This window comes from Meriones unguiculatus, chromosome 6 (genome assembly GCF_030254825.1).
Source record: "Meriones unguiculatus strain TT.TT164.6M chromosome 6, Bangor_MerUng_6.1, whole genome shotgun sequence".
In the NCBI taxonomy this organism is placed as follows: Eukaryota; Metazoa; Chordata; class Mammalia; order Rodentia; family Muridae; genus Meriones; species Meriones unguiculatus.
Genome location: NC_083354.1, coordinates 30025824 through 30040622, shown reverse-complemented (window position 1 = coordinate 30040622; position 14799 = coordinate 30025824). Strand labels below are relative to the sequence as shown.

Here is a 14799-nt window from a genome sequence, read left to right as displayed (position 1 = left end):
TATCATTGGACTGGGGGAGGGCCATAGGAGAAGAAGAGGGAGGGAGGGTGGGATTGGAAAGGGATGGGGGAGGGGGCTACAGCTGGAATACAAAGTGAATAAACTGTAATTAATAAAATAAAAGAAGGGTGCTGGAGAGATGGCTCAGAGGTTAAGAGCATTGGCTGCTCTTCCAGAGGTCATGAGTTCAGTTCCCAGCAACCACATGATGGCTCACAACCAAATGAAATCTGGTGCCCTCTTCTGGTTTGCAGGTGTACATGCAAACACACATTGCATACATAATAAATAAATAAATCTTAAAAAAAAAAAGGAAAGGGTCTGTTTAAAAATAAATAAATAAAAATTAAATTAGAAAAATGTATGTAGATCTAAAAAAGAAAATAATACACAAATCTTTAAAAAGGAAAAAAGAAAAAGAAAAGAAAACAAAAGGAAGTATTCAAGCAACAATAACAACCAAAACAAAAAACATTTGAAAGCATGTTGGGGGGGATGGTTGAGGCAGGTCAGTGTGTAAAAGTGCTTGCTACTCAAGCCTGCCAACCTGATTAGCATTTCTAGAAGCTGATTCGGAAAGTTGTCTTCCAATCCTCCACCTGTGCCTGCAGACACACACACACACACACACACACACACACACACAGGATAATAAATAATTTTAAATTTCTTTAAGGAAAGCATAATATTAGGTATATCAAGCCTTCCTGCTTGCTACTGAGAATGTAAAAAGCTCAGGCGCATGAATCAAGAGTTAGTTTCGAACACTGGGACACATGATATGGGGATTATACAACACAGACTAAAACTCTGATTTCACAATCCAAGCCAAGCTTAGTGATTCAGGCCTCTTGTCTCAGTTTTGAGGAGCCTGAGGCAGGAAGATCTTTAGTTTCAGGCCAGCCTAGTCTATATATTAAGTTTCTATCTTACAAAACCTAACCAAACCAAATGAAATTCATAAAATTACCGGCAAGTGCAGAGCTCCAAGCACGTGTGATCCATGCGGGCTAGGATTTGGCATTGTGTGGAGGCTAATAGGAGCCACTCAAGAAAGGGTCATGGAGCAGGATACAGAGTCATCATGAGAGGCAAATCAGTTGTCTTCAGCAGCCATTTATTATTGCTTATTCGTGAGTAATCCTCATCTTTATCCTGGTATAGGAAACTAGGATAAGTACCTCCTGACAACCCTGTCCAAAATTTGCCTTCAGGACATGTAGACTCACCTCCCTTACCTGCCTTCCTGTGGGAGGGCCCAGCCACACTGCAGAGCAGTAGGCCTTTGTGGCAACCATACTTTCTATGCTGCTGCAATAACATTTTGTATTAAAATGACCTCAGGTCAGTTTTGATGAAGAGTTGTCAAAGCAGAAAGCTGGCACTGAACACTCAGGTCACTTCAGAGCATTACCACCATGCAGTTTATAATTAGTAAGATGTTTTAAGCAGCAGCCAGAGTAAACAGTGAAGAAAATCTTGATTTGACCATTTGGGGCAGGCAGAGGGTGTTTGATATTTAGGGCTAACTCACTGACACAATATTAAGGTTCTGAAGGAGTTAAAGTACTATTTCTTGCCTTCTAAGGATAGAAGCAAAAACAAATAAGAAATAAAGAAGAATTTTCACTATCCTACCTGCACAGTTAGATTATGTCACATTTTTCCACTACTCTTAATGTGTCCAGATAAATGTGGTGGTCACTGAAAGGAACCAATATTGGCTCAGGACACCCCAGAAGTTCTCACACAAAGGAGATTTATTTACCTCAGAGTGACAAAGGGCAGGAGGTAGAGAATGAGGGAGAGGGGGAAAGGAACAAGGGAGGTAAAGGGGAAACCCTGTGTTAGGATGAGGTGTTTAATCTTAATTGGGTGTGTTAATTGGCATGTTAAGCCAAAGGGGGCTTCACTGCTGTGATAGCTGGACTTTAGTAGTCAGCATCAGGAGGAGGAAGTGGCCAAATAAGGGAACAGACCGTGGTGAAGTTTTAGGAATGCAGAGGGGATGGGAGAGAAGGGCAAGGCCTGCCAGAGCCATGTTTGCTGTGTGTGGGCTGAGTGGAGTCAGTCACAGTGTCTCTTTTGGAGTGTCGCTAAGTCGCCCTGAGCCGGACGTGAGAAACCCGGTGAGCGCTGTGACTGTAAACACTTGTCGGCACTGGTAGCAGGCATCCTTGCCTCCCAGTCCATTCGCTGACTTCCATTCGCTTCACTTTGTTTTCTGTCACAATTCAGTTGGATACACAGAGCTTTGCACCACACTATAGAATCTTCAGACATGTCCTCTGCACCTTAAGCCAACCCTCTGGAACTGTTTTGCAGAAGAGCTGGCTTAGCCACACTCATGCAGCGCTTTCCATGAAAGAGGTGTCAGCACCAGGAGGTATTTGGCAAATTTGGGAGGTATTTAGTTTGTCCCCGCTGAGGAAGTGGTCTGGAAAGGGGCCAGAATAGGTAGGCTGCTCCCTGAGCTCCCATGCTCAGAACAGCCCGTTACGTCAGCAGTACCGCATTCAAAACCCTGTCCTAAAGAACCAGCCTCCAGTGCCACTTCCGTGCACAGCTAAAGCCGGGACACAGGTCTCCCTCACCCTCTGGGTGAGTGGCTTTCTTGTGCCCACCTCATTTCCTCAAGGATATGTGTGAGCTGAAGAATAAGTATCTGTTAAGAATGTTGTGGTGTTCTCGGGGACACAGCGCAGTCTCCAGCACCAGCTCTCGGTGTCCAGACTTGGGGGATCTTCCTAGGGTATTAAAATGCTGAAGCAGACAGCACTACTTGCAAGCAGGAGCCACTGGGGGGATTCAAGAGGCTCTCCTCAAACCTGTAATATACACTTTCCATGGCATAGATGAAAGATCTTAGGGTTACAACTATGTTTTTAAGAAAAAGAACCAGAGAAAAGGACCTAAAGGAAACAATTCCAACAATATGAACAGTTGTGTTAGGGCATCATTTCTCTAAGGCTGTGTCCCATTATCCAATGAGTTTGACGTGGCTTTTGAACTAAAGGGACTACCTCTTCTAGGAAGCTCACACCGCCTATCTGTGTTGCATGATGTTGTGCTTTCAGCACTTAAGAAGAGATAATGTTTTTTGGTTTTCCCCTCTGAACAGGAATCCCCAGTACCAGCTCAGAGGACACCAAGCTAGCCCAAGCCCTGGGCCTGCCCTACTCTGAAGTCATTGAAACTTCACCAGATGGCACAGAGAGACTGAGTGGATCTGCTGAGGTTGGATAAAGGGTGGGGGAAAAGAAGAACCTACAAAGTAGCAAAGACGAGCTACATGAGCCAGCAAGTGTGGTGGAAGAGGCTGTTTAGGGGTGGGAGGCTAAAGTGGGAAGTGGCTTAAAGCTGTTAGTCTTAAACTTGAGCACCAGAATCATGCTAGCCCTGTTGAAACACTGGCTAGCAATCCATATCCAGAGATATGACTCTTCTCAAGAGTCTCCATTCCCAGCAAATTTGCCTGGTGTTGCTGTTGGTGGTGTTGGTGCTGGTGCTGGTGGTGCTGGTACTGGCACGAGTACTGTTGGTGGTCCTGGTGCTGGTGCTGGTCCAGGGACCACTGTTGAGCTTCACTGGCCTAGAGTCTGGTCCCTAGATCAATGGCCCTGGCATCACTGTTAGGAGTGTGGACTCCCAACCCTACCTTAGTCACACGAGATCCTTGAGAGATTTCTATATACATTAAAACTTGAGGGCATTGGCTTACAGTGTTCATTTGTAAACTTGACAACATGGTATAAACACCAGGAAAGTGTTTTCAAATATTGGTGTTTGAACAAGATGTGTGGTGATGCACAGCTATAATCCTAACATTTGGGAAGTGTGACAGGAAGGCCAGGAGGTCAAGTCTTTTCTGGGTTACATAGAGTTTGAGTCCAGCCTGGGCTATGTGAGACTCTGTCTCAAGAGACAAAACAAATAAAAGAACAATCAGAAGGTTGCGTCTTACTCCAGATATTTCAGCCTAGTGATGGATGATAGTGAAGGCATGATTAGTAGACATCAGGAATAGTTAAGTTCCCCAGGAGATTTGAACATAAGCCCTAATCTGGGAACTGTTGGCTCAGCATGTCAGGCCCACACGTGTCCAGTTATGAATCATGGAAAATCACCTACTGGTTGCCACCCCCCACCCCCATTCTGGTTCTGTCTGGTTCTATGCTACCTGAAGACCCAGATGTTTCAGGCTTGGGACCACTCGGCTATAAGGGTATATGTGCGCCCTTTTAAAAACTTTTATTTTGATTCTCATACCTCTTCCTCCCTTCTCCACGCCAGTCCCTTCCAAAACCCCAATAACAGGTAGGAGAGAAAGGGGGTTAGTGGGAAGAGGGGCTGTAGTTCTCTTAGGCTACTTCCTGCTGTTTAGGGTCCTCAGGTTCCTTGGGACAAGTACAATCTTTCAGAATATCTCCAGCTTCTCATCACACTACATCAACAGCAACCAGAACAGAAGAGGGGAGCATCAGCAGCCTTCTTCCTTCTCAGAGTTCCCCTCTCTCTCTGTGCTCTGGCCTTTGTGCCCTCTCATAGTCCTCAGGATTAAACTATCTGCAGCTGACAAAGGGCCCCTCTCAGAGTCCACATGAGGCAAATAGTTTGCTGATGTGGACAATCTGAATTAGTCCCATATCCTACACCTGGGATCAAAACAAAGAACATGTTTACAACAGGTATCCTGTCTTTCTGTCTTTCTTTCTATCTGTCTGTATCTATGTCTTTATCTATTTATCTATCTACCTATCTGTCATCTATGTATCTATCTGTTTACCAATCATCTATCTATTTTTCTATCTACAAGAGAATAATGACCAGGCTCCCCCTCCCCCTTTAAAAAGAGAAATAGTTCCTGACTTCATGTTTGTGTTTCCAAACATAAACCGTGTTCTAAGATATTAAGACCCTTTTTTTCTTGGCCTTCATTTGTGCAGGCCTACTGGGGGTAGGGCAGAGCTAACCATGGGTATCTCCAAGGGAGAGCTAACCATGGGTATCTCCCAGCTCTGGGAAGTGAGGAAGGGGGTTCCATGGCCAAAACTAGGCTGTTTCTCTGGGGCCTAGAAGATGCCCATCCCTCTGCATGGGACTTCAAGTCTTGTTTATCCTCTTTGCTTTCAGATAGCTTCAGGTAGCCATTGAGTCAACTGCTAGCTCCTTGCTGAATGCTCAGCCAAATGCTGTCAGGAAGGAGTTGGAGAAGGCTTGTGCAAGGCTTCATGAGCTTCTTGAGCATGCACAGTGGTGCATGAGAAGATGGACTTGGAAGAGAGCTCGTTATTTTCGTATTGTAACTATATAATGTCAGGAGCACAGACAGCAGAACCTCTCTCCTGAGCCACAGCCACCTGCTTGCAAAAAACTCTTCATGCTGGTAGTAAGAGGAGTTTCTTTGCTAAACAGCTGAACTCTCTTTATGACATCTTGTGCATGTGAGCTCCTTGAGAGCATGAGCAGATTACACTTATCTTCGTGTCTCTGAGGCCTGGCATACGAGGACTGACCCCAGGTGCCTGAATGTTAGAAAGCCCGTGGCTCACTTCATCCAATTAGTTTGGCCTCTGGAGAGCATCAGTGAAGCAGATACAACAATGGTTTGTCTCTTCAAGCTGAGGCAGGTAGTGCTCCATGCTTAAGACATGACATTGAATTTTTTCTCTCTGGATATTTTTCTCTCTGAGAGGGAAAATTCATATCATGCATCTCTTCACTGGTAGCTAGACACTGATAGTGATTATCTCTTCAGGTATTACAGAACATGGCAGAAAGGAAGGGCCACTGAAACAGGGTCAGCTGCCTACCACACACAGTGGGCACAGTGCCCCCGGTCAATGTTGTTTCTCAAGGTTCCTGGAAATAGTTTAATATCTTTAAAATTTAGAAGTAGAGCTGGAGAAATGGCTCAGCAGTTGAGAATACTGTTGTTCTTCCAGGGGACCCAAGTTCAATACCCAACACCTACATGGCAGCTTGCAACCATCTGAAACTCTAGTTCTAAGTAATTTTTAAATTAACAACAACAATAAAACCTCGAACTTTTAGGATCAAAAATCATCTTTGGTTTTCTATCAGTGCAATTGCAAATGTGATTTTTTTTTAATTAAGAAAAAAGAACCTATAAAGATAAATGCATCCAGGGCTCGGGGGAGCCCTGATGTGGCCCTACACAGAGCTAGGCCCTTCTGAGAGTCTCACACTGGTGCTGAGTAGGTGGAGAGCTGCCTGTCCTTACTTCCAGTTTACAGGTATGACCCGGAAAGATGCTTTTATAGCCCTGACTCAGAAAGCCCGTGCACTGAAAGTGGGTGGAGATGTGACAAGTAATAAGCTGAAAGACTGGCTGATCTCGCGGCAGCGCTACTGGGGCACACCGATCCCTATTGTCCACTGCCCAGCCTGTGGCTCTGTGCCTGTGCCACTGCAAGACTTGCCTGTGACTTTGCCCAGCATCACATCTTTCACTGGCAAAGGAGGCTCCCCACTGGCCTCCGCTTTGGAGTGGGTGAACTGCCCCTGCCCAAGGTAAGGAGCTACCACCAGCACCCAGAGGTATTTTGGATGCCCCGTCCTCACTGGGTGCTAAATACTGCCTTCAGCAGCCTAAAAGAAATATCAAAGGCATTTTGGAACCTTTGAGACAACAGTCTATATTCTGGCCTAATCACCGTAGACAATCCTGAAACATTGATCCTATGGAGGGAAGACATTGATTCTCATCATAATGCATGGTCTGCCATTTCTACTCCACAGAGTTTCCTACAAGTGAGAAAGGGTATTTCTCCCCCGTGACAGTTTCCCTGTGCAGACCTGTGATAGCTGTGGAGGTCTTAGCACAAATCATAGAGTATAGGAAAGTATGTTTATTCTTTGCCTTGCTGAAACAAATCAACTTTCTTTCCTCTCGCTACACTTTAGAGTGAGATTAGGTTTTTCTAACAGTTCAGTAGAGTGCCTCAAGTATGATTTTCATGATGCTGTTATTAACTGACTAACATCAAGCCACTGTTTTCCTCTTTGGCTTTTGTGAAGGAGTGTTCACATTCAGCACAACATTGCAGCCTGTGTGGGACTGTGGCTTCTTAACAGGACTACAGAATTTCTGGAGGTCAGAGCCCAGGCCTGAGCACTGGCTTCTCTCCCTGAGTGAGTCTAGGACTGAACCACCAAGCCAGTGAAGCCAAGTAGGACAACATGGAGGTATAGACAGTGGTCTTGGGTCTAGCAGCTGAGGGTTCTTTGTACATTTGCTTTGAGTTTTAAGGACTTGTGTCTATTTCTGAGCCTCTGAAACCTCACCGCTCTCCTGTACAGTAGGGTGGAATAGTCTGTCTCATAATTCCTGGTGTTCTGGGAACCCAATGAGACAGCATCTGTGACACCTTTGGTCCAGTTCTGCTGCCCCACATTGTGCTGATACTACCTAGCCCAACCTGGTGACCTTATGCACATCATCTGCCAAAGCACCTCTTTCCTACCATCCAGGGTGTGGTGTCACAGGTAGCACCTAACTGTCTGCAAGCCCATGGAGACATTAACGAAAACGAACAGTGTCAGTCGGATGTCATTGCTTCTGTATAGTGGGCCTCTATTTTCCCAAGTTGGGCAAGGAAGAGGAGGTGCCTTACCCTCTAGTTACTTCCCAGACTATTGTTTATGTGTTGCATGGGTTTTTCCTCCTAGCCCCAAGCTCCCAGAATAATGACTCAGACTCAAAATATATTGACAGATACCTAGGCCATATAGCTAGGCTCCTTCACTGACTAACTCATAACTTAATAACCTGTTTCTTCTAATCTAAGTTCTGCTATGCTGCTGGTTACCTTTGCTCAGGTACCATGCATCTATCCCCTTCCATGTCTTCCCCAGAGAATCTCTCACACCAGAATTTTTTTTGCCTACTTGATATCCCACCTTTTATTCTACCTTTTGCTATAGGCCATTGGTATTTTTAATTGACAGGTGATACATCCATACAATACACAAAATATTCTCTCTACATTTATGGTCAAAGTAAGATACAATCCAAATAAAGACCTGGCTTTACTTTAGAGAATGACTATGGATATTGGCACCCTTCTCTGGTGGCCCACAAGATTCCCTTGGAGTGTTTCTAACAACTCCTCTCCTGAGGGACCCTAGCATGCCCAGATCTCCTAACTAAATTACAGGTGTAGGCTCTGTTTAATCATCTGAGCTGAGGTGGGGTGGGAGGGCTGATTCCTTCTGTAATATTTATAGGACCAGTGTGGACTGCTTAACAAATAGGAGATGTGATACACAACCCTTTTTATTTTTAAATTGAAAACAGACTCAAACTCTTATGTGCTTAGTGAAGCTTCCTCTGTTCCTCTTGGAGATTCCATCCCTCTTTTCTCTGCTCTCCAAGAGCACCCTCACTCAAACTTATGCTGCTCCAAGTGAAATGTTGGGGAGTGAAACATCTCACAGCTCCTGGGAAACTGCACTGAAATTTAGGAAAAAAGGCAATTGATACATTTCTTTTCTCAGGTGCAAGGGAGCTGCCAAGAGAGAGACAGACACCATGGATACCTTTGTGGACTCAGCATGGTACTACCTCAGATACACTGACCCTCACAATACTCATAGGTAATGTCCCTACTGTGTAACAGGTAGCATTTTGCATCCTCCATGAAGCAAAACCAAGTTGGAATTAGATATTCAAGGGAGGTGCTGGTACACGCCTGGGCAGGATAGAGAGGAGCTGAGCTGGCAGAACCCCACATCGTGTGTATGTGTAACTGGTACCCAGAGACAGTACAAGCAGGAGGAGGATTCAGAGGAGCCCTGGGCCACAGCAGAGCTGCAAGTGCCTCAGCAAGTCCTGTGGGAAGACAGTACACACGCTCATTCAGAACCCTAGGTGGGCAGATGCACCTTTGTACCAGGCCTGCCTTTTCTTCTCCTGGAAGCTGCTGGAGAACAGAGGCTGGACTGGAGTACTGCAGTGCCACAGTGGTGGCTGCTGTTGGTCAGCTATGCACCTCATGCCTGGCTCTCAGTTTGGGGAGGCTGAGGGACAGAGCCTTTCCATCCCTAACACCAGCAGGCAGGGCTGTCTTAAAGCAAGCATGTCCATTATTAAGTTAGATAACTCAGCCTAGTAATTCCCAGCTATAATACAACTTGACAAAGCAGCCAAAGGAAGATGTGAACACCCTACACTTATGGGGCTGTAGCCTGGTCATGGGCTGCAGAGAGACAGGGCAAAGTTCAAGGAAGAGCTAAGACGCTTAGACTCTTCCCACACATGGTCCATAAATCTGAAGTGGAAATCAGTAATGAGTATAAACATTTTAAAATAATTGAAGTAAGAGTGGAAGAGTATTGGCACATGTGTATAATCCCAGCAGTCAGGAGGCAGGAATAGGAAAATCAAGAGTTGTAGGCCAGCCTGGGCTGCACAAGAGCCTATGTCCAAAAAAAAAGGGGCTACGGTTCAGGCCTGAGGTGCAGGGAGAACTGTTTTTCATGGAAAACTTTCAAGTGCTATTTGACTTTTCAAAAGCTGTTTCTTTGAAAGACAAAAACAAAAGAGCAGTAGGTAGCCAAGCAAAGCTAGATTAGGAGCTAAAGAAAACTATTCTTTAAAACCATGCAAACACACTCTGCATACAGATCTTAACAGGTAGCTCGTGAGCACGAGGGAGATGTCCTGTCCACATACAGAGGCAGGAGGTGGGTCTTGTTCTACAGAGCAGTATCTTATGTTGAAAACAAGCAAAGAAAGCACCCTGCTGTTCTGGATTGGCAGCACAACAGCATATTTCTGGTGTGACAGATACTGAAGCCACGTTCAGAGCAGTAGAGCTTGGGTTCCATAATCTGAGTCCATTTCGGAAATGATTGGGATCCTGAGTACACGGAAAGACGCAGGGAGCCTGGAACTCCAGAGCAGTGCCGTGTGAGCCATGGAGGAGCGAGAGGCTTTCTCTTCTCAGGCTGCTTTCCTCTGTGAACAGCACAGGCTTCACATTTCTCCTGGCATGCTGCCCCAGATTCAGCAGTGTCTTGAGTCTTTAGAATGGTGTACTAGGCAGAACAAAAACTGAACATTTAACCTCATTTACCTCAAACTTGTTTGTGAGCTAAATACCGCCCTCAACTTGGGCTTTACGATTGCCTGAAACAGCAATTGAATTCATTTATTTATTTACTTTTAATTTTTTTTTTATTTGAGACGGGCCTCACCGTGTAGCCAGGGTTATACTGAAACTCACTCTGTAGACCAGCTGGCCTTGAACTCACAAAGATCATCCTGCCTCTACTTTCCATGTTTTAGGATTAAAGGTCTCTGCCACCATGTCCAGCAGCAGTTAAATTTTTTTAAGAAAAGTTTTTTTTGTTTGTTTGTTTTAATAAGGAAAAAAAAGAAAAGGTAGTTGGAAATTTATTTGTTTGGTTGGTTGACTTGGGTGGCTTTGTCTGGCTTTTCTCGTTTTTAATTTTACGAGAGTACTGGCACCGCAGGAACTGCAGAAGAGACCCATGCTAAGGCGCGCGCTGCTTGGCCAGGCTTCCCAACATGCCAGCAACAGTTCTGTTCCCAGCCTCAGAACTGGCCAGCCGAGAGCACGCTCGGGGGAAACGTGCTTTACAGCCCTGCGGAGAAAACCCCGAACATGTTAAAGTCAGGGCACAGACTGTCCAAAGCACAAGTTCCCTCAGTTCTCTTCAGACAGCACAGTCTGCTCCCGGCTACAGTGATTCTTTCCCAAGGCTGCAGCCAACAAGTAGAAGACCTGGAGAGTCCTTCTCCTCTGTACATTCGCCAGCAATAGGAGGAAGTCTGACCTTTGCATCCATGCTGGTCAACAAGTGTCTGGTAGATGAGGAAGTTACTGAGATGCTTTATGACAAACTCTAGATAAATTTCATTCCTTTAGTAAGCCATATTTGGACTCTTGCTGGCTGTTTCAAAGCACTTTTAAAAATAAGATTCAATTTCTGTTTTGAAATGAACAATTAATATGCTAGTTTCTATTATAAATGCTATTGTTGCCCTCTACTGGTGAAAATTTTTAAAATCTCAATTGTCTAAACATACTAAAAATTAAACCTATGAAGATTCCTTGTTGCTGGTATCTTTTTATCTTGTCCTTGTTTTATACAAAAATTACTTTTTTTTTTTTTTGAGGCAGGGCTTCTCTGTGTAGCCTATCCTAGAACTCGCTGTGTATATTAGGTTGGTCTTGAAACTCAGAGACGTGCCTACCTTTGCCTCCCAAGTGCTGGGATTAAAGGTATGCACTACCATCACCTGTCTCAAAAATTACATTTTTTTTTTCTCTTTCTTTCTTTTTTTGCGGAGAGGGGTGGTTTTGTTTTTTTGAGACAGGGTTTCTCTGTGTGGCCCTGGCTGTCCTGGACTGACTTTGCAGACTAGGCTGGCCTCAAACTCACAGAGATCCACCTACCTCTACCTCCCTGAGTGCTGGAGTTACAGGCGTGTGCCACTGTGCCCAACAAAACTTAGATTTTTATTACATTTACTTAGTATGTATGAGTGTGCATGAGCTGTGCATGGAGGTCAGAGGGTAACTTGTGGATCCAGTCAACACTGGTCCTTTTCTCAGTTCTTACATACTTTTCCTTTTATTAAAAGAAAGTCATGTTTTCTGACACTGACTATTTTCCAGGCATATGCAGATTAAAACAAGTCTACTTTATGCAGCTGTGGCAAAGAAGGCTTTCAAATGCCCATTTATCTTTCTTGTAGCCCTTTCGGCTCAGCACTGGCAGACTTCTGGATGCCTGTGGATCTGTACATTGGAGGAAAAGAGCATGCTGTCATGCACTTGTTCTACGCAAGATTCTTTAGTCATTTTTGCCATGATCAAAAGATGGTGAAGCACAGGTGAGCATTTATAGTACTTTGCAAAAGAATTTTATTCACAAGCAATGACTGGAAGCAGGTATCTCTTCTGAATCAAGATATATATGTATAAAAAAGTCCTGCTTTCCATAAATGCTAGAGTCTGTTGTAGGCCTTTAAAATTTGATGTCCATTTACACAAGCCTCTTGATCACTTGGTGTGGAATATTTGGGGCTTTCAGTGCATCTGTCTGTTACATCATTTGAGATTTTTTACTTGTGATGGAAAGGAATGTTCTGATGTTGTGAGGGTTTTTGTAGCATCTCACACATTTGTCACCTTGTCAGTAAACTACTTCTAAGCTTGGCTGAATCCTTTCCTAATATGTCACTCTGATATTTGTGTACCAGAGCAGAAGGTAGCACTGTAAATCCGTTAATAGTCTTTCCTATTGGCTTATAATGTGTTCCTCATAACCTTCAAAAGATGTATGAAAGGGTGGCAATCTTTTGTAGTCTTAGCACTCAGGAGGCAAAGACAAGAGGATGGTTGCAAGCGTAAGGCCAACCTTGGCTGCATTGTGAGTTTTAGACCATATAGAGAGACTGTCTTGAAGATTTATGTGCATGCTTTTTCCCCACAAAATATATATTTAATATATTATACAATACATTTGGGAATCTGAAGCAAAAGGATTACGGTTTGAAGCCAGCCTGGGCTGTATAGAAAGACCCTGTCTCTAAGAACCAAAAAATAAAAAGTAAATGATCTTCCATTCTTCCGCCTCCGAATGGGAAGTAGAATGGTATGTTACCTTGGTGCATGCAGGGTGCCCCTTGCCAATTATATCACCCCTTTCTCACCATCCCTACCCCAGATAACTCCTGTAGTAAACCCTAACTACTTATTTTCTTTATAAATGTATCATGTCTGATTTGATTGTATTTATTATTGTTGTATGTATGTATGTTTGTGGGGAGAGGCAAGTGTGTCATAGCATGCATATGGAGGTCAGAGGACAACTTTGTGGAATCAGTTTCCTTTTCCACCTTTGGGTTCTGGGGCTCAAACTCATGAGGTTTGTGAGCCTTGTATGGAAAACATCTTTATCTGCAGAGCCATCTCACTGCCCAATTCCATTTCTCTGTGGTATTTTAGAACAGCAGGCATGGTTTGGCTTTCCTGCATTGATCCTTCTGTGATTAGAATTACACTATACATATTCCGTAGTGTTTCCTCACCCAGCGTGTTTTTAGATTCAGCATGGTTGATGCATGGAGTTGCCTCTTTCTGTTTTGTTGCTGAATGCCATCATTGTGTGGACTGGAATTTCCATTGCAGAACTTGGGTTATACAGCCAAAGCCATACAGGGTTCTCCATTTTTGAAGATTTTTTTTTTATGCTAACTCCTTTTTATTATATGTATTGCCAGTATTTCCTTATCCTTGGCTTATCTCTTATTTATAGGATCTTTTGATGAGCAGAAGTCCTTAATCTAATATAGTAAAACTTAATACTGGGGTTGAAGATGAGATTCAGCAGAGTACTTGCCTAGTGTGTACTAGACCATAGATCGATAGCCAACACCACCCATTAAAAAAAAAAAATTAACCTTCCCTTCCATGGCTATTGCGTCTCATGCCTTTGTCTCATAGGTGAACAGCTCAGCCCTCTACCCACTGGTCTGTGGTGTCCTTATCATATCATAAATCAGTGCATTGTATCGACTAGGGGTTGCTGAGAGTTGTCACAGTCCTTAGGGCCTGCTGGCAGGATCTGGACTCCATACACTGATGGCTTTTTCTCTGTTGTGCTGGTTCATTATTTAAAGCCTTTGTTATTTTAGTATACAAATCTTGTTGTCCTTTGGGGGAAGTCCTCCTTCTTGTCCTTTTTCTTCAGGAGAATCTGGCTCTGGTCACATCCTTTATCATTTTTAGACTCAACCCTGACTCAACCCTGTCAAATTCCAGAGAACTGGACATGTGTTTTTGGTCTTGCACTGAAACCATATTTGCCAATGCCCTTCCTCACCATCTCTCCTCTCATCTCTAATCTTAACATCTGAAATAATCTTTTTGTCTGAAATAGATTCTTCAGTATGTCTTTTTGTTTCTATTATTGATGGTCCATGTATTTATTCTTCTTTCTAAAAGTAAATTCATTTCAACTTCATATTCAAACAACTTTTATTTTGTTTGTTTGTTTGTTTGTTTTGTGAAATAGGGTTTCTCTGTGTAACCTGCCTGGCTGCCCTGGAACTCATTCTGTAGACCAGGCTGGCTTTGAACTCACAGGGATCCTCCTGCCTCTGCCTCCCAAGTGCTGGTATTGAAGGCGCCACCACCACTGCCCGGCCATCTTCTGATGGTCCCCTCGAGTGGCACAGCTCTAAGCACAGCTGCCAACCCCCCCTCATTGTCGTGGGTATTGAAGTTCCTGTACCATCTGTAGCTGTGGACTTCTTTGGATTTGGAGCTTCTTAAGTGTCCCTTCCTCATCCCATCCTCCAATTTTCTTCTTTTGAAACTTTGATTAGACCACTTTAGCATATTAGGCATCTCTCATTTATCCTTCTGTAATTCTGTTTATCTGTATGCATGTGTGAGAGAGAGCCTTTTCTAGTATATTGCATCACATGTGTGCGGGGGTCCACCACAGAAACTGCAGGATGTCTCAGATCCTCTAGAATGGAGTTACAGGAGGTTGTGAGCTGCCATGTAGGTGCTGGTAGCCAAAGCCAGGTCCTTTGGAAGAGCAATGAGCTCTCCTAACTACTGAGGCATCTCTCCAGCTCCCCTGGTCTTCTTTTTAGTATAAATGTATCTTAAATATATAAAAAGTATTAAATGTATCAAATATATCTTAATTTCCTAAAAGTGATTGAATATAACTCATTTATATATGACAGCTAATCCTGTGTCTCAGGTCACTGTGATCTAACTTGTTACT

The 14799-nt window shown here is 43.9% G+C and overlaps 1 protein-coding gene across 2 annotated transcripts in view; it reads left to right on the top strand.

Annotated features, from left to right (window-relative positions):
* Lars2 (leucyl-tRNA synthetase 2, mitochondrial) overlaps positions 1–14799 on the top strand; it is a 104744-nt gene that overhangs the window by 74022 nt on the left and 15923 nt on the right. For both annotated transcript variants that reach the window (XM_060384995.1, XM_021646552.2), the window contains exons 11-14: positions 3122–3237; positions 6251–6534; positions 8521–8619; positions 11750–11887. In XM_060384995.1, the coding sequence (XP_060240978.1) occupies positions 3122–3237; positions 6251–6534; positions 8521–8619; positions 11750–11887 (637 nt within the window). The remainder of the gene's footprint in view (positions 1–3121; positions 3238–6250; positions 6535–8520; positions 8620–11749; positions 11888–14799) is intronic.